The sequence below is a fragment of the Arachis hypogaea genome, chromosome 11, assembly GCF_003086295.3.
Source record: "Arachis hypogaea cultivar Tifrunner chromosome 11, arahy.Tifrunner.gnm2.J5K5, whole genome shotgun sequence".
In the NCBI taxonomy this organism is placed as follows: domain Eukaryota; kingdom Viridiplantae; phylum Streptophyta; class Magnoliopsida; order Fabales; family Fabaceae; genus Arachis; species Arachis hypogaea.
Window position 1 is genome coordinate 147,381,813 of NC_092046.1, and position 25,401 is coordinate 147,407,213.

Genomic DNA, 25,401 nt, shown 5'->3' on the forward strand with positions numbered 1-25,401 from the left:
GTAAGATGCAAAAAATAAAATAAAATAAAATATAATGGTATTGGTAGAGGAGAAAGAAGAAGGAGATAGGTAGAAAGTAGGATCCAATAGTAAGATGCAAGAGAGGTGGCTTGCGAATATAGCAAAGTGTAGTGAACAGAAGATAACGAATAGTATCGATCGTTTACTTGAGTGCAACAACCCAACTAACTCGAGATTCTACCATGCAACAAATTAATTACGATGAGTCTATGCATGTATCACCCATTTGTCCTTCCTACCTACTCCCTATATGCTGCTCCTAAGGACAAAACTCTCTTGATTCCTTTCCTCATCATCAACATTTTCTTTCATTTTATTATTTGTTACATGGAGATAGCAATTTAAGCAATTTATAATAAGAGTGAAGCACTACACATGTGCATATGCATTGATCGATCTTACGTAAAAAAAAAGAGATAAAAAAGGATAAAAGGATAAAAATAAAATGGAAAATAGAGTGAGAGAGACTTCAATGAAGAGACTGATGGATTGACCATAGTGTTTGTCCTGTCCCATCACTACACAGCTAGGTATTCAAATATTGAATTCAATAATCATCTAACATTATTGTTAGGGAGAAGTTATTATTGTTTTATTTATGTTGTGACAGTGTCGTTAATAATAATAATAATAATAATAATAATGTTTTGTTATTATTGTTGTTGTTGGCTGTGATGACATTGTTATTATTATTATTATTAAAAAATATTTTAAGTGTCATTATTTTTTGTTATTCTTCTTATTATTATTATTGTTATGTTAATATGCTTGTTTTTTTATTTTAATTAATAAAAATTAAGTTTTATTATTATTATTAATGTAAAATAGGTTAGAGATATTATCAAATTTATTAGAATAATGTTTTGTTTTATTATTAGCATGTTTTAGATATTATTATTAGTAATTATTATACAATATGATAAATTTTATTTTAGAATAATATGACATATTTTTGTTATTACACTAATATTTTTTTTAACAATTCAGTATAAAAAAAAATTAGCCCTTCTTTTTGGTTAATTTTTTTAGTAATAGATTGGAGGAGTGTGTTATATATAATTATAGAGAATTGATATATTTTTTATGGATATAAAAATAATTTTTTTTAACAATTTAAAACAAAAAATCAGAGATTCAGATTTGGGTGGATAGAAAACTGAGAATCAGTTTTGGGTGGAAGTAGAAAATTAAGAATGAATTTTAGGAAAAAAACCAAAAAAAATTTCAAAAAACCAAATAGAAAAATTCGATTTGTATGTTCAAAAAAATTATCAACGTTAAAAGATAAATCTGACTCTCAGATTTATAAACTATTTTTAAAAAAAAATAAAAATTACATATCTAATTTTTAAATTTATAATATCTATACAAAATAAAAATACACTCAAATTCTACATTATTAAGAAGCACTAATAAGTACTTACAAAATTGCAGAGATATGTCATCGTCAGAACAAATTAAGTATATTTAACATATTTAATCACTTGACAAATTAATATTATTAAAAGGGCATTAGAAAGAAGAGAAAGTGGTGGTGGGATTATGGGATGGGAAAGAACCAAGTTAGAAAGCTGAAAATAGAAATGCAGAATCAACTAGAAAAGAAGAGAAAGCCCACACGGCATCTGACCACTAACCAGCTTTACGTGCAAAGTTGTATTATGTTTTCTAGTTTACTCAACCTTTTCAGTTCTTGTTATGCTTTTTGTAAAAACAAAATATGTAAACATACACAAAATATTTCTTCTTGTTTTTCATAATTTTAAAATAAGAAATAATTATTTAGTTTTTGAATTAATTTTTATTTTTTCTTAAATTTGAAACTATTTTATTTTATTTTATCTTTTATCAAGATTAAAAATTTTCTTTCTAAAAACATAATTTTTCTATTATTTTATTAACAAATTATTATAATCACAATCACCACAATTATGATTACTGTTTGTTGCTATCTAAATAGATTACTGTAGAGGAAAAGGAGTATTTTTTTTAAAATTAATTTTGTTTAAAGAATTAAAATAAGATGAAAAAAATATTTGGACTAAAAAACTTTAATACTCTAATAATAAAATCTAAAACTTACTTCAAATATTTGAAAATAAAATAATATTTTATCTTTTGTAATTTCTTTTACCAAAATATATATGCGATATTAGATCATCTTTATTTATTGTACAAATAACATGCAGTGTACTCTTGCCGGCTGAAAATTCTATATGGTTGCAGCCAGTAGCCCAGAACTGTGTGCTAGCTGAAAATGCTATCACCGAATAATCTCATTAAATTAACTAAACTATATAAAAAAACCATATCCATTAGAGATTTTCACATGGAGTTAGCCATTATGTATTAGGGGTGTCCGCGGATCGGATCGGATTGGATATGGCCGAAATTCGATCCGATTCGCACAATTTCTGTCGGATCGGATTGGATATGATATCCGCACTTTTTAGTGCCGGATCCGATCCGATCCGATCCGCATCGGATATCGGATATCTAATATATCCGCATGATTAAACTTTCTCTTTTTAATTATATTTATATGTAAAAAAATTCAATAAAAATATTTTTTCATACTTTTAAACTTATTTATTCCTAAAATATTTTTAATCAAACTTTTTCTAAATAACAAAAATAAAATAATACAATATATGAATAATAATTACTAACTAAAACATACAAACAAGTAAATATAATACCAAACATATATATATTTATTTATTTTTAATTATTATTGTGTGGATCTGCGGCTCCGCGGATCGGATATGCGAATGTAGAGCAGATATCCGCGATCCGATCCGCAAAGAGTGCTGATCCGATCCGATCAATTTGCGGATCGGATCGGATGCGGATATTTACCGCGAATCTGCTGATACGATCCAATCCATGGACACCCCTATTATGTATCTTTAAAATACATGTTAAAATTATTATTAATTTTTTTTATTTTTTATCTTAATAAATATACAATAAACATATTAGAAAATAAGTTTTGCAACTTTTTTTTTTTTAAAAATCGTAATTGATAACATTAACTTGTGTTCTCAAGATATTTATTTGCTAAATCTTGTTCACAATTTTTGACAAATTAAAAAGAATAAACTATTTTTTAAATTTTAGACTTGCAATTAACACTAATGAAACACACAAGATCCTTAATTAATTTATAACTGTTATAAAATAAAATGACTAGTTGATCAAGTTATTAAGCTAAGGAAATAAAGACATTCTAGTCAAAGAGGAGCTTTCATTTCATTCACTTCAAGGTAATGAATTGAATGTTTTCCTTTTACTTTCATGAGTTTGTTTTGTGAATAACTGAATACTATTTCATTTCATTAGTACTCTATTTCCTTTTATAGTTCAATCAGAGTTGGCACTGCATGGCATATATGTTTTGATGAGAACTGATAGGGATTCTTCATTCATAATAATTCATTAATTGCAGGGGCAGGCCCCATACTGTGATTATTTAATTTTGTAAATTAATTTTCAGTCCGAATTCCCATGCATGAATTCATATGCATATGCTTTTCAATTTACGTGCCTCAGGAGATAAAAGATAGGGCACAGAAGAGGAAGATAAAAAAAATTTGGTTTAGTCACATTGCATGTCACACTCCTCTTTTATCCTTTCTTCCCTTCTCTCAAATCAGTCGCCATTTTTAATCAAAGACTTCTCACTGCACACAACAGAATCAAACCAAAAAATCATTCATTCATAGTTTTTGTGTATGTCCACTTAACTCTTAACTTAATTTATTTTCTTTTTCCATTTTATTTGTGCCTCTCTTTTCAGATTTCACTATATAAGCTCTATACACATGCATTCTTTACTTGCACATTTATATCATATCATTCCTTAGCTTTAACATCAACTAACCCTTTATCTTTTCTTCAAAACTTGTCACTTCTTTCTCAACAACATGCCTTTGCTACCAACTGATGCTGCTACAAAAGAATCTCTCTCAGATAGAATCAAACTTCTCCCACTACTATCATGTGAGTTTAATTCAGCTAGATTCCTTTTCTTTCACTACACCAAATGGCGAAGAAGCAAAATAAGGAGGTAGGGAATTGGTGGTGCTATCCCAATTGAGCTTAATTAATTTTTTTTTCTTTTTTTTTTTTTAATTTTTTTCTTGACCTTGCAAGGCCGTGTTTGTTTTGTTTTCTTATTATAAATGCGTTTTAGTTTGTTTTTAGTTTAATTTTCTTTTTTCATCAAGTCAACCACTCCCATATTTTTATGCTGTATCTATTCCTCCTGAGCTTTTAATCTTGTAATGTATAAATTAAAGTGAAGCAAGCGATCAAGACTTTGCCTTTGGGTTCAATTCAGCTTCCATGTTTTTTCCATGATAGTTGCTTAATTTAATAGTAGTTAACAAAAAAGTGAAAGCATGAATTTTGCATAATATCATCATCAGAGAAAGCAAACGTGAAGGGACTAGAATTTCCTTGTTATTCCTAATAATAATGACAATAATAACATTGTTGAGAAAGAAAGATCCATATGAATTCCAAGTAGAGGCTTTTGAATACAATATATTTGAATGGAACATGAACCTATGAATTGCATTGTGAGATATTTTGCCAAAACATGAACCTATGTATTTACAAGGCAATTCATGGAGTGGATGATATTGTGATAAAATTGTTGTACATTGTTGAGTACAGAATAGAGCCTTTTATATTTTCTGCTGTGAAGATGAACAAGGAAACAAAAACATAGAAAAAGACCAAAAATAATTCAGCATCCATTGCCTGTGGCAACAGATTGGTTGAGTGAACAAAACCATGACTTCCTTCTCTCCCTTTGAGAAGCTGATCTTCTGAAACCAGAACCAGAACACCTGCCCAAATGGTTCCTCAGGTCCCTGCTTGTTGTGCAAGGAACCAATGAAGGGCTCACGTCTGATCCAAGACAGAGGCCGGTGTTGAATCTAAATGAGCTGAATGAGGAGAACTTCTGGCTGCCGAGGGAGCGAAGATTTCCCGGAGAAGTCTTGGAGGCCCGTGATGACGACGACAACGAAGGCGTAGATGATGAAGACGGTAAGCAAAACGGGGTAGTCATGTCGGTTGGATCCTCAAGAACGTCGCTAGAGCAGGTGCAGAATGTTAAAGACAAGTTTGCTGTTCTTGGTATGGTTTGCTTTGGTAGAGGCCTGGTGTCTGGAAGCTTGACGAAGGACACTATGCCGTGCCGGCATAGGGGACAAGCAATTGAACCTGGTGGACCTTGATTTGTGCTTGTTGAAGTCGTTGAATTTGTGGAACACAGATACAAGGCACATTGTGTGCAGAACTCATGATCACAACCTACCATAACATAGCACATTTTGAGAATCTCTCCTATTACATCATAGCTATGGCATTACAACGTTTCAAGCATTTATTTATTTATTATACTAAATAAAGAAGCAAATGTTTTATTTGTCATTTCAATATGAGAGGAGAATACCTTCTACAGCGACCATACACTTCCTTTCTAGACAAACCGCACATGGATCTAGACATGGTGCTAATTCATTTGTCTTCCATCCACATTCTCTGTTATGCATAAACACCAAAGAAAGGTAGATTAGTATTGGTAAGCCATAGAATATACAAGTTTGAGGCATAGATAAGTAGCTTAACCCAATCAAGTGGATAAAATTCAATGTTAAACTTCTGCTGTTGTATTCTCAAGACTAATGTTTGCTATGAGAAACGTACATGTAAAATAAAAATGTCTACATTGATTGAATCTCCCAAGGTTAGTTAGGATAGTTCTATGAACACATACCTAGCAATTTTGACAATACTCATAAGTGGAAGAGAGAGATATGGTGAAGGAAGAACTTCTAAGATTTCTGATGGAGGTTCTTTTAAGATGTCCTCAAGCCAGTTTCTATTCCATGAACGAGCAACCATCAAGGGGGTCCATCTATTAGACAATTGGCAGAAGAAATCAGAGACAGGTTCAACTGATTTTTATTACAATTATCAGAAGGATTCAAAGGATTCTTGATAATACAAGACACGCAGTGTAACACTAATTGAGCAAATCCAAATTATATAGATGATGGCTGCATTTAAACTATACTGATATAAGCAATGAACATATTTCAAGTACTATCATACAACACAGCAGAGCTAGACAAGACTAATACTTAACTTGAAGCACAAGTTTACAAAAAAGACCATCTGAAAACTCAGAAACTCTGATCCTCTGGATTCAGTAACATAATAAGTTAAAGATAAATTTCTGGCCAAAAGCAAGGTGATCTAGCAATTTAACTTGTTATCCCTAATGATTTTCATAATAAGTTAGAAGACAAGGGGCAGGAGTAAGATAAATTCATTGAACTTCAAAAGTAACCAGAGACTTGCTGATGAATACCCATTTGCATTTTGAGCATTCAGATTAGCACCTTTGGCAATCAGAAGCTGAAATAAACAAATAATACACAAATTAAGAAGGCAATTGAACTTCAATTTGACGTCACAAATGAAGTTAAAAATAAATAACATATTTTTACTAGAAATCTTTCAATTAAAAGGAAACAGAAACACACTTGACAGCATTGTGCATTTCCACCACATGCAGCATAATGGAGGGGAGTGCTCCCAGAACCTGATAGTAAGGAGACAAAAGTCAATGGTGGCAAAACCAATATATCGTACAACTTTCTAAACATCTTTTAGGCTACATTACTATAGCAGAATTAGGAATATAAAGGTTAATAACCTGATTGAATTTTAGAAACAAAGATGAGTGAAGCAGGAATATAGAAACAATCAACAACGAGTAGTACTAGAAAATTTAATCCAGTATTCTGAGTTGCTGACTTTCCCAAGCAAAGATTTGAAATCACTTTATCACATTAATTAGAAAACTTAAAAAATTACCAATTAAGTCAATGGTAGTTCCATCTTCCACGGTAACCTCAGAGACAGAAGCTCCCAATTCTAAGAGTAAATGCACACTTTCAACATGCCCATTCAATGCTGCCATATGCAGAGCAGTGATGCCTCCATCAGAAGTTCTGTTAATTACCTCACGAAGACCACTTTGTATACAACAATTTAAACACAAAATCAACCAGGGTGCAACAGTTTATAACGCATGACTGCAAGAGGAATCGGGGAAAAGGTAGGTACCTGTGATCAAATTCTGAGGTCAACTTGCAATCATCTGACTTCAATAATTTCCAAAAGTCAGAGATGCTTGGTATATAATCCGCGAGGAGGAGCCGAATGCATCTGGTATGACCATTCAAGGCAGCCAAGTGGAGCGCGGTACCTCCATTTAGATAGTCTGCTTTATGAATCTGCAGTCCAATTCAATGACCATTTTCTCACATCTGAATTCAACTTAAGTTCTAACTCATTGTAAATCAAATATTAAAAAAGAAAAAAAAAATGGATAGTAGCAAGGATCATACATTGGCTTTAAAAAGAATCAAGGTCTGAACTACCTCCCAGTGACCATGTTGACAAGCTTGCATCAATGCAGTCTGTTAACCATATAATGTGAGCAAAAGAAATTGATCTTACAATAGAAGAAATATAATACTACTCATAACATAAAGTATACACTAGATTGAATTGTGATTTTTCATGTACCTGACCGCGATAGTTCCTAAGATTGATATCAACTCCAGACTCAAGCAAGAGATATACTATCTACATCAATGCAGAAAAAATCAGTGCATACTATCCTAAAAGAAGAATTGCAAGACATAATTATTGAATGAATAGAATAGATTAAGTACCTCATGGTGGCCATGAGCTGCAGAATAATGCAAGGGGGAATTGCGAACTCCGAAAGTGGAATACCTTGCAAGGCGGGGATTATATTCCAACAAGGCCTTGGCCTCTTGAACATCGCCATCTCTTGCTGCAGAAACCAATCTCTCCCCGGAAGCAGAACACCCTAAAGAATTCCCCACCAAGCTCAGAAATTTCATGTCCCCCACAAACCAAAGTCAACACTTTTCACGGATTTGAGAAAGCAGGGGTTTTCCTTGGAAAGATTTTCTCTCCTACACAAAACAAACACAGCCGGGGACATGAAAATCATCAATACCTTAATCAATCGGATATAATAAGAGATCTTCTTTGTCTGTGTCAAAGGTTCATTGTTCTTACCAAACAAATGACAACTCTAACAAAATTTCATAAACGTCCGAAGGAATTAGTTGAAACTGTCAATGCCTACAATCCTATGATTCATGAGAAAGAGAGGGGCAGAGAGAGAGAGAGAGAGAATTTTTTTTTTTTTGGCAAGTACAGAAATCTCAACACCAAAAGGAGGAGTTGAAAACAGTTCAGAGTAGTTTTGTCCACAAACCGTGAAGCCTGCGCAAACAGTGAATTGGTGACTCAAACGAATATTAAAAGAAAAAAAAATCAATGTTATTTATTCATACATTGGTTGAACACGTCGTGAACTTCGAGAAACCCAACAAAAATTACAAAATTATTTTGGAAGGGAACCCCCAAGAGGGAAAAAACAAATTAAAAAAAAAAAAAGTTTGTACCTTTGGGAAGAATTTTTATCCTATTTGAAATTTACCAATCCGATCTCACGAACCTGGTACCAGTTTCCGCTATAAGCAAGCAGCTTCCCTCCTCCTCCGGAAAAAATAAAAAAATAAAAGAATAAAAAAAATAATCGCAGAAGGCGAAGGTGCTAACTTTTCGTTTAAAGGATCAAAACCCAGAAAGGGAATTGGGAGAGAGAGAGGAATGATCAGAAGAAACGATCAAACCTCCTCCATCAAAGTGTAGAAGCTGAAAGCAACATTTTTGAACGAGAATTGGGGAATGGGGAGCGAGATTTTTTCCCTTCTAGTTTTTTTGTTTGCTTAAAGTGGTAATTAGCTAAAAATAATAAATTGAAATAAAATATCCAAATGGATTGACAGGTGTGAGAGAAAATGCGTGTCGCCATGATTGGGCATTATTAATGAGTCAACTTGGTAGTTGTGTAGTTCCATTCCCTTGTCCCTACCCTTTTCTCACACCCCCCAATGTTGCTAACTAACTCCTCTCCTTCCCTCTATCTACTATCTACCATTCCACATCCATTAATCAGCTAAAAAATTTTGATATAGGAGTAAAATGAGTGATATACTTTAACATGATAATTTTTTGTATTTTTTAAAATTGTAGGAGTACATTCGATCCGATTTGTGTTAAAAAAATAAAAAAAAAAATTCAGAGTATACAATTCGGAGGGTCCAACTTATGATTGGACAAATATAAATTTCGAAAGCTAGAAAACGAATCCTCCGAATTGTTTGTTGTTATCAATTTTTTTATGAAATAAAATATCGAACGCAATTCGGACCATTCGTTTACTGATGGAGAACTCGCATGATTCGAGTTCTATTCCACTGACACCACATGGCTGTGAAACACCTGTATTCCCCATATCCGAGTCCAACGCCGCTTTTGCTTACATATTCAAATTAAAAAGTGCCATTAATCTATTGTGGATCTATGTTGCATACACAGGTCAAATTGGCATTGTTGTTAAGGGGTGTAATGAATTATGATAATAATGTCATGCCAACTATGATAAGTGAGAGAAAAACGAAGCAAAAGTGGCCAAATTCTCTGCTATGCCATGCCTTGTGTTTTGTCTCTACACAGGAAAACCATATTGTTCTCTTCATTTTAGAAGATTAAATTAATTAATAAAAGAAGGGAACACGTTACCCTTTCATGTTGTCCAAAATGTCAGCATGCTCCTCTTTTTCTCATTATAAAGAAATAAAAAAATTGTGATAACATTGTTTTCAATTTCTTCAATACATTGATAAGCTATATATTTATCGAAAACTTCAAAGGTGGTTAATTTAGGAAAAGAAAAACACGGTTGGGCATTTTGTTTAGACACATTTGGTCAACAACATCCAATGATTAGTGAGTACAGCTTAGAGTGAAGCATGTAAATTTGTTGCATAGGGATTGAGAGCGAGAGCCTCCACATGACAGGAACTTGAAAGAAACAAAATGATTGCGACCTCCATTATCATCCATTGCGTGAAAAAAGTCAAAAAACAATTGAAACCAATCAACCATCAAACCATGACAACGACACAGGAGCAATAGTGAACTCATACCACTATTTTTTTTTTCTTTCTTTTTTCCAACTCTATAATAAATTTTGATTGTTTTGAACAACTGGATGATTGAAACTATTGTAAACGGAGAGTGCTAGGTAAACAATGACTATCTTAAACAATATGAATAACCACCAATTAAATAAAAATACACTATATCCTAATTTAATGCTACTAATTAAATTTAAGATTAATTTACTCTTTTAACCCTATTAATTCACATCGTTTACACATTGTTCAAAAATGTTGTTAGTTATCTATACTTTCTCATTGTAAATTTATCTGAATACAGATTCGTATATAAATATACAAAAATATTATTTATACACTAAAATTAGTTATTAATATAAAATACATGTTAAATATAAAATATACATTAAAAATAAATTAAATAACATATATATTTATACACATATACTGGAAGACTAATTTTGATATTTGATTTCAGTATTCAGATAGATCATAGATATAATAATCTACTGTAGTGGTACTCATTTTCTTTTCTTTTTAGTGATTTGGACTTTGTCAAGGTTCATTTTGGGCTATTTGGGGTTTCTGTAGTATTGATTTTGGACTTGGCCCAACATTTCAAAAGAGGAGCTTCTTCTTCCAATTGTCGGCTCAAAATTGGGCCCAATAAGGGGAACTTTAGACGTAGGCTCAAATTTTGGATCAGTTTTCATTGAGAAAATAACGGGCCAGCCTACAAACATGGAAACTGAATAAGCAATATATGGGCTATGGGCTTTTGTTATTTCCGGTAAATATAAAACAAGCATGTTTATTGATAATTATTCGTATAAAAATATTTATATATAAAAATAATTATTAAGATATTGAAATCCAACCTATAAAATTATCTAATAATTATTTTCACAAAAAATGTCTTCATTTAAATATTCAACTTATTTATTTGAAATGATTTTTCAATGGTTAAAGTCTTAAAAGAGATGTGTGACACCAAAGGGGGTTGACTTCCTATGTAATAAACAAATCTGGCACCACATGCGCATGCATGGCATTCCTATTTTTCTAGCCACCTCATTTCTTCTCCATAGGATCCATAACTTTATTTATCATTATTTTTAATTTATTATTATGCCTTTGGTGGGTGCTCGTGCCTCTCCATGCTCATTTCTTTTGACATTTTGTTTTCTTTTTTCCTTTTCTTGTTACCAACTGTGACAACTGCTTCAATTTGACAATTACAACATAGGACAAAGAAGTAGTTAATTATAAGTTTGTTGCTCCAAGTGTCCAACAACCATGCATCTCCAAAGTTTTTTCTACTTAACTTTGATATATTAATTCCATAATCCGACATATGATGCAGTCAAAAGCAGTATAAAAAACGGTGTTTTATATTTTCCATGCCAACGTAACATACATCCTCAAGAATCAAGATCCATACACAAATTAACAAAACACTGCTAAAAGCCTGTTTTCTTAGGGTTATACTACGTGTACACCAAAATTAGCTACTAATATAAAATACATGTTATTAGAATACAAATATATATTGAAAATAAATTAAATTATACATATATTTATACATAAATACATTAGTGGTTAATTTTAGTGGCTGATTTTAGTGTACAAATAACATTTTTCGTTTTCTTATGAAGCCTTAGATCTAGCTTTTGTGATCAATGCATATATCGATTCAAATTTAAAAGTAAAAGTATAAGTTGTTTGTTAATTTTGCTTTTCCTGTTATGAATGGTCAAACATTTAAACAGAAGTGACAACGTTATTTCATTTGTTAGACCAACATTGAAAACTATGTTTTTATCGTTTCCGATGGCCGGTTTGTCGTTAAAACACAAAGCATATATATTTTTTGTTTATTTATTTGAACTTACGTTAGGATGATTCCAAACACATAGAAACAAACCAACCTTAAATGTCAAACTTTACTCCAAAAAACTAGTCGGGTATTAATATAAACTACACCAGGTGCTTGGGTAAAGTTATCATAACGTGAAAGATGAATACAAATTGGAGAAGATGGATATGATCAATGATGTATATATATACACTGCTAAAATTAGAAAAACTGCAACGCCCATTAAGAAGAGTACGTAGAAGATTTGATTATCATTCATATATATGGAGACAAACACGTAGTAGAATATTTTGAATATTTTTGCTCGTAAATCAATTTTTATTGGAGGGTTTTTATTTTCATATTTTTAACTCCAATCACTATGTGAGCATATTATTATTAGACCACTTTTTTCATATTTGATTTTGAACAAAGACATACACAATGCCACTGACTATAAAGCATGACATTTCAATGAGTTATCGTGTCCGCGTGTCGGACATATTTCAGATACGGCACTTATCGATATTCGTCTGACACGTGTGTCTGTTGTGTCCAACTATGTTTTAATAAAAAATAAAAAATTCTTCTCCGAACACGCTTGGACACATCTAAATACCATCACGTGTCGGCGTATCCAATCTTATTCTTAGCATATATTTTTGAAATAAATTTAGATTGAGTATATATTATTATTTATTAAAACAAAAAATATTTTAAATACTTGATATAATTAAAATAAAACATTAAAAGTAATTAAAAAATTAATTTATATTTTAATATCAATAAAATATCAAAATATCATGTTATGATTTATCTAAAAAATACTTTATATTTTATATGTATGGATGTCCCTGTGTCTTATAAGATTTTAAAATTTACGTGTCGGCGAGTCCTGTATCATGTCGTATCTCGTATCTGTGTCAGTGTTTGTGCATCATAAGCCACTACTAATAATACAAGCATTCATTTGGAATCTTATAGAATAAAATACATCAAATAAGGAAAAAAGCATCAATTTGGTTTATTCAACTAGGTAGACTGACTTTCCTAAATATAAATACGTGCAGTTAATTGTAATATGTTTTAATTGAATTGAAAATTGATATAATTGGTTAATATTGAAGACAGCTTTATATGTGTAAAGAGAGGGACCATATATATATGAGATATGGACATTGACGCCAAGCTCTATCTATTAAGTTCTCACCCGAGACCCAATTCCAAATTAAATTCTCTTATTGGTGTTTCCCACTTTTATTAAATTTGATGAAGCACCTTCAAGCCAAGTTTAATTTCTACTAACAAACATTCATGCACCATCCCTAGAATAAAAGAGCTAGTACCGTACCACTCACTCGCCCCAAGTGGCTTTCAAGTTTCAACACTCTATCACCAATTCACCATACACTTTTAATTTTGATCCATATAATATAGTAATATTTATATTCAATTCATTGGTTAAACCAATTAAGGCGCTTTATGACGATCTTGTTCAAATTAATTAATAGAACAAGAAAAAAAAAAAAGTTGACTAATTACAACTACGACCACCAGCCCTGTTAATAATATAGTTTTGACATTAGGTTGATTGTGCCTTTTTATTTTTGTTGTTTATAATAAACTTTCTAAAGGACATACCAATACAAGATGACATTAGTTGCGTCTTAATATTAATTATTATAATACACAAACACAATGAGAGTTATACGTTCGTCTAAGGACATACCAATACTAATATGTAGATTCATATACAATAGGACCCACTTAGATAAAGACGTTTAAAATTTCTTTTTTTAAGAATATTTTTTAGTAATTAAAATTTAACATATAATCCGATTAAATAATATTATTTTTGTTAAAATTAGGTCAAACAAATTAATTTAATTGAAAAAATAATGAATCAAATCTTGAATTGATCTAAATTAATATTATTTTTTATAAAAAATTACTACAATACTCTTGTTATAAAAAATAACTAAAATACTCCTAATATATATATATATATATATATTAATTTTGAGAATTCTAAATTCTAGCCATTTACTTCTCTGTCGTCATAGAGTTAGAATTTAGAGTTTTAAAATTAAGATATATATATATATAATTGGAGTATTTTAGTCATTTTCTATAATAATTAAGGATATTATAGTTATTTTTTATAAAAAATAATATTAATTTAGACCGATTCAAAATTTGATTCACCATTTTTTCGATCAAATTAATTTGTCTGTCCTAATTTTGATAAAAATAATACGGTTTAATTAAATATATATATTAAATTTTAATTAATAAAAAATATTTTTAAAAAAAAGTTTTAGATGTCTTTATCTGAGTGATTCCCTACAAAATATATGTTGCATTCACTTTATAAATAACTAAATTTATTTATTTATAAATTTTGACAATTTTTTAATATTATATCTCAACACAAGTTATGAAACTGTCATAAAATTAGTCATCTCAAATATTTAAATTAATAAATAATATAATATAATATAAATAATTATATCTCTACCAAAAATTAAATATTTTTATCTTTTTCTTTAGAAATATTCTTTTGTAAAAAAGTAGAGGGCATTTAGTAAATACTAAATAGTAATAAAAATGGTGGTGATTTACGAGGTTATGGAATCCAGAGGTAGACGTAGTTAATGTAATTGATTTAATTTGTTCACCTATAGTTTACTGTTTCGTATGCAATCTTCCTCTATATATTTTTATATGTGATCGTCTCGTGCCTCTCTATATATAAAGAAACAGTGATTTACACCAATTATGCTTTGTTTTATTCAAACTAAGCTTTAATATTCAGATTGGAAGCGGAATAGAAGAAACGAAGAGAATGTGATGAGGATGATTTAACAAACGTACATTAAATTGTTGGAAAACGAGCAAAATAATATGGCAAAAATTAAGGAGGGTTCACATGTATCTGTGTATGTGATTCATTGTTCACATTACCAAATCAGACCAAATTTATAAGATCACTGCATTTTCTTCTGACATCCATTAATTAATTAGCACTATTAGACTCTCATTTTGGTGATATATTAATTGGGCATTGGGGTTGATGCTACCATGGATAGGCTCCTTGTTCAAGTCAACTCAACAACCATGACTTGCATTTCGTTACGTTGGATGGAAACTTTTAAAGTATTTTTGTTGGATTAATATTAATAAAAAGTTAGATTGAAAATATTAAGCAAATATTTTGTGATAGGAGTAAGTAATAAGTGAAGAAAGTGCATTCTATGTGTGACTGATTTGAAGGCTGAAAAGTGTAATCAAATCACATTAAATTTTGCACAATGACAGGTTAACGCCTCATCAGTCATTATTATGCACTAATTATTTATGAAGACTCGCAAATCATTACTTGCTGTTTCTTCTGACCTTTATTACTAGATAAGATATTGGCATGGAGTAGTAGAAAGAAAACCCCCTTTTTGACTTTTAAGGGTAAAAATAAAAATAAAATCAAAGGCAAAGACAATTCACTCTTTGGTTGCTCGAGTGGTCAACTCATTCGTCCGTTATCGAATTTCGCCTTGTGCATGCAGCAATTTATTGGTCAGCGACAAATCCTTAAATGGAGTTCTGATCCGCGACGAATTAGTCCTTGACCTATCGAGTTGGGAGATATGGTCGGCAACAAAAAAAAAAAAAAAAGAATTCACACTTGTCCCCATCAGCATCAACAAGAAAAGCCAGTTCTATAACCTTATATGGTGCCTTGCTCCTTATGCCACTTTTTGGAACCAAAATAAAACACCACATGAGGTTCTTCACTTTCTCTTCCACCGCTATCTGATATGATACTGCTTCCACTTGGAAAAAAGTTTCAAGCTTTGGTGATTTCTCTCTGACCCAAAAAACAAACATGGCTAAAGGAGACAGCTTTGTGTCTCCATCACAAGAACCATCTTTTTTTCTTCCTCACCCAAACCCACCACCACCACCACCACCACGTTCCCTTCCAACTCCCTCTGTTATTCGATCTGACAGTTTCAGCTTCAACGATAAGGCCTTGAAGGTTAGTCCAAGCATACTCCTCATCATCATCATCCTGGCCATTGTTTTCTTCGTTTCTGGTTTGCTTCACCTACTTATTAGGTTCCTATGGAGGCCTCAGAGTAGAGACCCTGATGATTTTGACAATGGCACTGCGCTTCAAGGCCAATTGCAGCAACTCTTCCATCTCCATGATGCTGGTGTTGATCAGTCCTTCATAGACACGCTCCCTGTGTTCCACTACAAAGCCATCATAGGCTTGAAGAACCCTTTTGATTGTGCCGTTTGTTTGTGTGAGTTTGAACCAGAAGACAAGCTTAGATTGTTGCCCAAATGTAGCCATGCTTTTCACATGGAGTGCATTGACACATGGCTTTTGTCTCATTCTACTTGTCCTCTCTGTAGAGCTAGCTTGCTCCCTGATTTCTCTGCTAACAACACCAGCAACACGTGTTCCCCCATTGTTCTTGTCCTCGAATCCGGGAGTGAGAGTTCTAGGGAGATTATTGCTCCCGAAAGAGATAGTACTGCTGCTGCAGCTGTTGCAAGAACAAGCTCTGTCATAACATCGAATTCCTGTGAATTTGGATCATCAACAAGGATTGATTTTCAAAACAAATCAGGTGAGTTGACTTCTTCGGGTGACAGCAACAAAGTTCTTAATATTGATGCAAATGGTGTGGAGAAAGTGGTGACTGTGAAGCTGGGCAAGTTTAGGAATGTTGATGGTGGTGGTGGAGAAGGAAGCAGTAGCAGCAACAACAATGTGGATGGAAGGAGGTGCTTCTCAATGGGGTCATTTGCTTATGTTATGGATGAGAGTTCTTCACTACAGGTACCAATAAGAACCCCAATGAAGAAGAAACAGTCAAATAGTAAAAAGAAGAGTTCTTTGCCTTTGACACCAGGGCACAGGCCAGCAATGTCAGAATATGACTCTGAGTCCAGAAGGGATTTCAGATTTGCATGCTTTGATGCCTCTAAAATTGAGGATTTTGGTGGTGCTGAAAGTAGTAACACTAATTGTAATGGGGCTGCAATTGGAAGGAGCAGAATAGAGAGCTTCTCTATATCAAAGATTTGGCTGAGAGGGAAGAAGGAGGAGAAGCAAAATGCAGCTGGAGATTCGTCCAGAAGAGCTGTTTCATTCCGGTTTCCTACGCCACAGAAGAACGCTGTTGGTTCTTCAGAAGAGATGAAGGCTAATAAGAATGTGAAATTTGATACAAGTAGTACTATTTCAGAGATGGATATTGCTAAATGGGAGAATGGAGGAAGTGAATATGGGTTTGATGAAGAAAGCCAAAGCTGCAATAGTATTGATTCTCAAGCTAGAGCTCCTTCATTTGCTAGAAGGACTTTGCTTTGGCTCACTGGAAGACAGAACAAGGTTGTTCACTCTTCTTCTGATTCCAGCATCTAGTTTTTTGTATTTGATTTTAATCTTTTTTTTCTTGGGGGAGTGGGGGAGGGGAACAATTTTACAATTGTGGAATCTAGATTTTGTTAAAGTAGAACATTGGTGGTGGAAGGATGCAAGAGAAATTGAAGGTTAAAAAAAGAAAAGAAAAGAAACAAACCAAGAAAAAGTGTAATGAGTTGTTAGATCTGAATATAGTATTTCTGCATAAAGTTTCTTGCTGTACCATTGAACAAACAACATAAGGTGGTGAAGGGGGGGAGGAAAACAATTTTAAGTCCCATTCTTTACATAGATTAATTTCATTGTTGAAGGGTCACATAATTCTTCAAACATTTGTAGATTTCCTTTGGTTGTTGTCTTTGTAATTTAAGAAATAAACTCAAACTTAGAAACATGCCTTTTTGGACGAATTGTGGTGTTAGGACAGAGAACCATTTTCAATGAAAAGTCAAACATTGAAGTGCCACTTAACATGAATTTTGTGCATGGTGCCAACTGTTATTGAATTTAGTCTTAGTAGTAATAAGTACTAATAAGTATGAGTAGTAGCGGTAAAAGTAAAAAGAGTGTGTTGATGTATATGCAAGTTGGGAGATGAGAAAATGTGAAGTTGAAGAAAGCGATAAATGAATGTATCCCTTTTTATCTGTAATGAATGCAATATGAGTTATGATGATAATAATAGTGGTAAATGGTTGTAAATGTGAATTCAAATTCAAATTGAAAGCTAGAGGGGAGTGGTGGATGCATGCATTTAAGAGAGGAAGGCATAGTCATTACTCAAAGGGTTCACTGTTTAATAACTTCACGGGAACGGTTGGATGCCGCTATCTCTTCTCTAATTTTATGCACCTAACTCATCTACCTCTCTCTTTAATACTATTGACACGTATGGACACCATAATTTTTTTTGCTCCCAAATTTCCATCTATTATCATAATCTAAACTAATTCGCTTCTATTGGTGCATGTGATTGATCAACCTTGGTCTTATTATACAAAGGGGTATTTATGTTGATCGTACTATTCATGTGCGGCAGCGTTATTTGCAGTAAGAAGGGGGGATGGCGCCATTAAAATTGAGTTGGACCAGCCATTCCCATGTCTCACAAGTCACATCAAATGCTTCTGTTGGACATATAATAAATAACATTGTACTTACTCGATTATTTTCATGGGTAATATTAGTGCCACTAACAGGCATCGGATTTATTTTTGGATGGTTGAGAGATTAAAAATACGGTTCCGCTATGTTACCAACACAATATCTGTCAACTTCTGCTAACTCTTATTTATAATTGTGTTTCATGAAAATGTGTTCGCGGATGTGTCTAATAAAATGTCTTTTTTATAGCTGTGTTTAATAAAAATGTCTTTATAGATATATTTTCTGGATGTGTCTCTTTATATATGTATTTAAAATATATTAATTATTAGACACATCCACGAACACACTTCCATGAAACAATTATAAATAAGAGTTGGCAGAAGTTGGCAGATAGAATGTTGGTACCCTATACTTTTCCTTAAAAATAATGTGAGAAGAGACAAAATATAATGTAAGAATTGACCAATGCAATCTCTATTGTTATATTATAAATATAAATTAGTATAAAAATGTTATATAATTATATGGAGCTTCAATAATTATTAAATAAAAACTAAGAGATTAAAAACCTATTGGACTGAATAATAAAATACACAAACATTCTAAAAGCATTATTTTTTTGGTTATGTGGGCCGAAGCCCATTTCCGTTATAAGAAAAAAAATTCAAAAAAAAGTTTGACCGACGTATTAACAGGAAGAATAAGAGAAACAGGAGGGAGAGCAGGAAGAAGCGTAACCAATGTGCTACCGCAGCTTGATTTAGAATTTTAGAATAGAATACAGTTTCTCGTCTCCTTTGTTTTCTCCCTTATCTCTGACTCTGTTTTCTCTCTACATTCATTCATTCATCTTCTCTTTCGCTTCTCTTCCCCCATTGAAACATCAACCATGCCTCCTCAGCGTGATTCCCTACCCAAACCCAACCCTAATATCTTATCCTTCTTCCTCAAGCCAATCATCATGCTCCTCCTTACCACCCTATTCTTCCTCTTCCTTGGCTTCGCCGCTTTCATCCTCCTTCACCTCTTCCTCATCGGCGGCGCCCTCCACCGCCTCCGCTCCCGCCCCTACTCCTCCTCCTCCTCCCTCCACCCCTCCCCTTCCGACACCCTCTCCCCGCACCACCTCAGCAAGCTCCCCCACTTCCGCGTCTCTAGAGGATCCCCATACCCCGCTCCCGATTCCCGCTGCGTCGTCTGCCTCGACGGCTTCCGCAACGGCCAGTGGTGCAGGAACCTCGCCGGTTGCGGCCACGTCTTTCATCGGAGGTGCGTCGACACGTGGCTCGTCAAGGTTGCCGCTTGCCCCACATGCCGGACACCTGTTCGATTAAATGCCGCGGTAAAAAGAGACGATCACGGTCGCCAATTAGGGACCTGTGCTACAGCTGACTCCAACGCGCTTCCCACTTCATAGTTTTGTAAGTTTTCCTTTTCTTTTTATTTTTCTCCTCCCTCCTTTTGGGAACTATGTAAGGTTAACTTAGCCTTTTTTTTTTAATATATATTTTTCTTTTTCCCTCATGTATATTGTACAGTATTCGTATATGAATTCCGGCGGTGTTATCTTTTACGCGTCTTGTGAAATTGGCAAATTGATTTTCTTCTTAATATGATAAAAACAACCCCGAACCTGTGATTTTGCAGCATGTGTTGTGCAAGTCTCGTGTTTTCTCGTTCAATACTTGGACTATTCTCCGTATTTTTCCATATGATCTGTTGGGAGTGGTTGTTAAGAGGGTTGACACCAAAACCAATATACGAGGAATACCAAACTTGCAAATAAACTTTATGTAGAGATAGCTACTACATTTGCTGTTGCCCTTACTCTAATTGCTTGATCATTCTTGCTTTAAACCTGCAAAGACGGAGATTCTAACTTGCAAGGGAATTATATTTGAACTGTGATATTTCAGGAGTTGGTTATACTGAATTCAGTTGTCAAATCTTGGAAGAATTGATAGTTGTAGTATACCGGGGTTTTTGGTGGTATATTCTTAGCTTCCTCAAGTGATTAATTTGTTGTGTTCTTTCTCCCTTGTTAGCATAAGACATAACTAGAGCAATAGAAATAAGATGCAATGAATTAATTCATTGAAAATCTGTCTTCCCGCTGAAATTCAACCGAGTCAAGTCGAGTATCCTGTTTTCCTTTCGTAGAGTTTGTCAATCCAATCAAGAATGTTGTAACCTTAATGTTTGCATTCTCCTAGGCTGCATTTGGTTAGTGTCTTTGAGACACAGACACATACATAAATACACAAAGATATGACATAAAGATACACAATTTTCATAATGTGCTTGGTAATAATGTACAAGACACATGTATAAACCAGATGTCAATTTTACCATCTGTGACTTATGCATTGGTAATTTCAAAAATAATTAGGGATAAAAAGGTCAAATTTTGTGTCCTATGCATTGTATCTCCGTGTCTCAGCTTTAAAGAGGAACACTAAATACATGTATTTTGTGTGTATCTGTGTGCCACTGTGTCCATCCAAATCTCTGTCTCAACAAACAAACGGTAGACGTGCACCACCGTATCTAACAATTAGTGTCCATATCTCAACAAACAAACACAGCCCAATGGTTCTTGTTCTCCATACTCACTGCTGCACAATGTCTATAAAGTTTTGCCTGGTGTTATGCGCATTAACCGCTCTGTTGCTTCTTATCTGCTACTAATTTGATACTTGATTGTATGAGTCATGGACGGGTATTGATGGATGCCCACTTGAGTTTTGTTGATGAGAGGTTTCTATCATTTGGCCACTAAAAGTCACAAGTCGGAATGGAATCACCTAATGAAACTCCGTTGGTTAGATTTTATTTTATTTTTTTTGGGGGAGTGGATGAGGCATGTGATGGGTTCATGATTATGGCAACAATGGCAAATCTTATCATCATAGGGAAAACACAACCGAGGATCATGCAACGATATCGAGTATGGGCCTTGTATTACTCCTCTGGCGGAATTGAAGGTGGCAGGTGCATATCGAGTAATTAATTGGCATGAAAAGGTGGTTCGCGAGTGTCTTCCTGCATCATTATCTTTTAAGGCAGTAACGGATCAGTCTAAATATTTCCAAATAAAGAATATGTGAATTCATTTTTCTCTTGATTGATTTAGATCTGTTTGGTCGAACATAGATGGCCAATTTACACTGCAGCAATTAAGGATTCTGGGAAGTTTCATTTGTATTTGTAAATATTTTGCGGCAGAAAACTGAGTATTTATATGTCATAATTGAAATGTTTCAGTTATTTTATTGAAGGAGGAACACGATACTACATTGAGCATCGGTTATATGTTTAACTGAAACTCTTCAATTGTTTATATTTTGATTAGTGTTAGGAAGTTAAATTTCATGAATTTATAATATATTTCTCTCGAAAATACTAACTAATATTAATTAATTAATGATTAATACGGGGCAAATAGGGTGCAGGGTGCTACTTCAAGTAAGAGTGTCGTCTCTGATTTGGCAGCTTTGTAAACATGGGATTAAATTAAGATGGATCTACCGAGTCTTAACAGCCAAGTTGTTAACAGTGAAGATGTACCCTCGAAAAAATCCCACAGAATATTCCTGATTTATGGATGTGCTTGACTCCACAGGGGCATGTAACGGATATCTTTATTATCCCCTTTAAATTGTACAGCTGCTAATTTACTTTTTGGCCCTCGGATTCCTTGTGTATTAGTGTATTTGGGCATTCATCTCTACACGGGATGAGTAGCACCTTCCTATCTATTGCATATGATTTCATCAAAGGTATTTGACGTCGTTGGATCTTATTATTGTTATTATTATACGTAATACGTCATTAAATTAAAGTCGCCGCATTCCTTATTGTAAGTTATCTTCGCTCATAAATATAAAGGTTGTACTTGATTGTCGTTATTTTTATTTGGGTGATGTATGACTACAAGTCATTATCTAAACTTGCATCTGGTGACAATTCGCGACTTATGGTTGACTAGCATCCAGAGAAGTGTCATTTACTCATTTTTTTGTGACTGAAATAAATTAAACAAAGAAAAACAAAAGAAACAAAACAAGGAATTGCTTAAATAGAGAGACAGTCCCGTTTAAGACTACTCTTAAACTCCTTCCAAGGTGAAAGAAGCTCCACATGCGAAAGTTATAACTTCATCGCCATCTTTGCCATAGTATATGTCACCGTGTTTGCATCTCTCATAATCAAACGAAAGTCAACACGCCAATTCCAATGCATGATATCTCTTATTTTGAGCACCAATGGATCAATAAACCCAAAACCATCTTGAGTAACAAGATTAAATGCTTCCACACAATCCGTCTCACAAATAACATCTCGTTGACCCACATCCCAAGCTAAGAGATATCCTCTCCAAATAGCAAACAATTCTCCTTGAAGAATACTATTACTCTCAATCATTCCCAAACACCCCCTTTGCCAGCTCCCATTACAATCTCTAATAACACAAGCAAAACCAACACTATCACCCGAACCAAAATAACTAGCATCACAATTAATCTTAAAAGTACCAATGGATGGGGGATTCCAAAAACCATTTAGAGTAGAGAGAAGGGACATACGTTGTAATTCAAAAATATTTCTAAGCTCCTTTTCTGAAGTTAATGCCAGACAAATGACTTTTTTCGAAGGCCAAATTTCATGGAGATTAAAGATGTCGTTATTCCTTGCTCGCCATATTCACCAAAGTCCCGAAAAGAACTTGAACGGGTTACTCATTTACCTACCAAGAAACATTCGGTGGTAAAAAGAAGCGAGTTAAGAAAACATGTCAGTCTTTGGCACCTAGACTTCTCAACGAATAAATAAATTTCGAAAAACGCAGCTCCAAATCCCATCTATGGCGCATTAAAATAGTAGAAAGCAAAAAGGAAAAAGAGAGAAAAGGAAACGAATCTAATCTGAGGCGATCTAAGTGAGTGAGAGGCATGAGAGCGGAGTGGGTGTTGTGTCCATTGAAGATGGTGTGGGAATCAATAAAGACAATAGGGTGCAACAAAGTGGTGTTCGCAACCATAATGGCAGCGACCAGCGTCCCTCTGTCGGCACTGACGCTGTACGAAGCAAGGACAACACACGACCTCGCCGCCCACATCCACCGCCTGGAGTCACTGGGGCGCCACGTGCACACCCGCTTAGAGGCACGCCACGTCTTCGAGGAGTCCCGCCAAAACGCTCTCTCTCTCCTCCGCCTCAAGCTCCTCTTCTCCTTCCCCTCCTACCTCCTCTCCCTCTTCGCCTCCCTCTTCGCCGTCCACTCCTCCCTCCTCCCCTCCCCCACCCTCCGCTCTGCCGCCATCGCCTCCTTCCACTCCTTCCACCGGCCCCTCCTCACCTCCATCGTCGTCTACGCCCTCCTCTTCCTCTTCTCCCCCTTCCCTCACTTTCTCGCCGCCCTCGTCGCCCCCTCCCCTGCCCTATCGTTCATCGTGCCGGCCATGGCCTCGTTCCTGCAGATTTACCTGATGGCGGTGCTGAGCCTGGGGCTGGTGGTGTCCGTGGCAGAGGAGAGATTTGGATGGGACGCGATTCGGATTGGGCACGGCATCATGGCGGGGAGGAGGCTGTGCGCGTGGTTGCTGTCGGGGATGTTCGTGGCGGTTTCGGGGCTGATCCGGTGGAAGGTGGACGCGGTGGCGGCGGAGGGTGAAACGGGGATTAAGGAAAAAGCGATAGTGATAGTTTCGTACGCATTTGTGGTGATTTGGAGTTATGCGATCATGACGGCGTTTTACTCTCACTGTAGAAAACGCCACCCAATTAAGGAATCCTTACCTGATCATAATCCTGATCAACATCTCCAACTTGTTTCCCTTTGATTCTCTTCATCTCATGTAATTTTGGTTCTTATTATTTGTATATCTAAGCATATGTATTAGGCCAAGTCTCTCGTGGCCAAGATATTGATGCTATTCTTTGACTATCCAATATAATGTTGACATGTGGAATGGTAGTATGAAATAATTAGTGTTGCGTTTAAGAGAAGAAAGTGTCTTAACGATGTAAAGTATAATAAAAGAGTCAATTAAGGAGCCAATAAAATATTTGTACAATGTATATAATAGATTATATGAGTTAAAAAATAAACATTACTAATACTATTCAAAATAACTATTTGGGTACTAAGGATAATAAAAATTTCATCCCAAAAGTTTAAGCTAATTTTGGAGTTCACCAAAGATTTAACACTTGACCTTTCGGATCTAGAGCTCTAATACCATGTCATGATACTACTCATTCCAAAAGTTTCAACTGATGAGAAAAGATAACACTAATGGTTATATCTCTAATACTGAATTGAACATCGCTAAACTTTTATTATACACATTGTACAAATATTCCATTAGTTTCATATACTTTTTCATAATAAAAAAGTTTTTTTTTGTTTAGTGTATGTTTATTTATGGATATTAATAATACAGGAGGAGTGTGAGTGTAATTTGATAGTATAGGTACCATTGGAAAGATGGTGTTGTCGTAACCCGTCGAAGATGACAAAGGAAGGCTGGGAACTATGGTTTCTCGACAAACAAGAATGATACTACTAGTAATGTACAAATGAATCATCCACAACCGATTCTTTCCCCAACATTGATATCTCCAACCGGTGGAGCCATCGCCAATAAGTAGTAGCAACGATGCCGCCAACGTTTCAACGGCGCAACTTTGGACCAAAGAGAGGCGCCTAGCAGCATTTTCCTCTCATCTGAGCTCCATTGCACAAATCGCCGTTGAAGTTGAAGAAGGAGACTGTTCTGCTATAGGTTCTCCAATCACCACTGCTGGTGGGGGAGGTTTTGCTCCTGCCAACGAAAGTCATTGCCACCCCACTCCAATTCTAAGAATTGAAGAGCTATACCCTGCGA

At 34.3% G+C, this 25,401-nt stretch overlaps 3 protein-coding genes and 1 non-coding gene across 6 annotated transcripts; 3 read left to right on the forward strand and 1 right to left on the reverse strand.

Annotated features, from left to right (window-relative positions):
* Nucleotides 1-4,515: 4,515 nt before the first annotated feature.
* Nucleotides 4,516-9,079, reverse strand: LOC112723501 (E3 ubiquitin-protein ligase XBAT32). Of its 3 annotated transcripts, none has more exons than XM_025774890.3 (12): nucleotides 8,553-9,079; nucleotides 8,161-8,370; nucleotides 7,785-8,054; nucleotides 7,636-7,695; nucleotides 7,455-7,526; nucleotides 7,171-7,340; nucleotides 6,919-7,079; nucleotides 6,585-6,643; nucleotides 6,410-6,456; nucleotides 5,813-5,953; nucleotides 5,489-5,577; nucleotides 4,516-5,346 (listed from the first exon to the last, which is right to left on the reverse strand). In XM_025774890.3, exons 3-12 carry the CDS (start codon nucleotides 7,977-7,979, stop codon nucleotides 4,775-4,777), a joined length of 1,566 nt encoding a protein of 521 aa, XP_025630675.1. In that variant the 5' UTR covers nucleotides 7,980-8,054; nucleotides 8,161-8,370; nucleotides 8,553-9,079; the 3' UTR covers nucleotides 4,516-4,774. The 3 variants fall into 3 exon arrangements, with proteins under 3 accessions (XP_025630675.1, XP_029146196.1, XP_029146197.1); XM_029290363.2 differs by having other exon boundaries at nucleotides 8,606-8,864; XM_029290364.2 differs by lacking the exon at nucleotides 8,161-8,370 and having other exon boundaries at nucleotides 8,553-8,948.
* Nucleotides 9,080-15,602: 6,523 nt separating this feature from the next.
* Nucleotides 15,603-17,796, forward strand: LOC112723503 (RING-H2 finger protein ATL13-like). The gene has a single exon (XM_025774892.3). It carries the CDS (start codon nucleotides 15,851-15,853, stop codon nucleotides 17,402-17,404), a length of 1,554 nt encoding a protein of 517 aa, XP_025630677.1. The 5' UTR covers nucleotides 15,603-15,850; the 3' UTR covers nucleotides 17,405-17,796.
* Nucleotides 17,797-19,226: 1,430 nt separating this feature from the next.
* LOC112723504 (uncharacterized) lies at nucleotides 19,227-22,289 on the forward strand. The gene is made up of 2 exons (XR_011868073.1): nucleotides 19,227-19,932; nucleotides 21,957-22,289. It is a non-coding gene; the product is annotated as an uncharacterized protein (transcript).
* Nucleotides 22,290-22,409: 120 nt separating this feature from the next.
* Nucleotides 22,410-24,496, forward strand: LOC112722150 (uncharacterized). The gene has a single exon (XM_025773120.3). The coding sequence runs from the start codon at nucleotides 23,464-23,466 to the stop codon at nucleotides 24,352-24,354; it is 891 nt and encodes a 296-aa protein (XP_025628905.2). The 5' UTR covers nucleotides 22,410-23,463; the 3' UTR covers nucleotides 24,355-24,496.
* The last annotated feature ends 905 nt before the right edge of the window (nucleotides 24,497-25,401 follow it).

Excerpts from the sequence above, each read along its gene's own strand:
- LOC112723503 (XM_025774892.3), top strand. The coding sequence starts at position 15,851 with ATGGCTAAAGGAGACAGCTTTGTGTCTCCATCACAAGAACCATCTTTT.
- LOC112723501 (XM_025774890.3), bottom strand. The coding sequence starts at position 7,979 with ATGAAATTTCTGAGCTTGGTGGGGAATTCTTTAGGGTGTTCTGCTTCC. Across the intron at positions 7,696-7,784 it reads CAGCTCATGGCCACCATGAG|ATAGTATATCTCTTGCTTGA; the intron begins GTACTTAATCTA and ends GCATTGATGTAG. Across the intron at positions 5,578-5,812 it reads AGTATTGTCAAAATTGCTAG|AGAATGTGGATGGAAGACAA; the intron begins GTATGTGTTCAT and ends TATGCATAACAG.
- LOC112722150 (XM_025773120.3), top strand. The coding sequence starts at position 23,464 with ATGAGAGCGGAGTGGGTGTTGTGTCCATTGAAGATGGTGTGGGAATCA.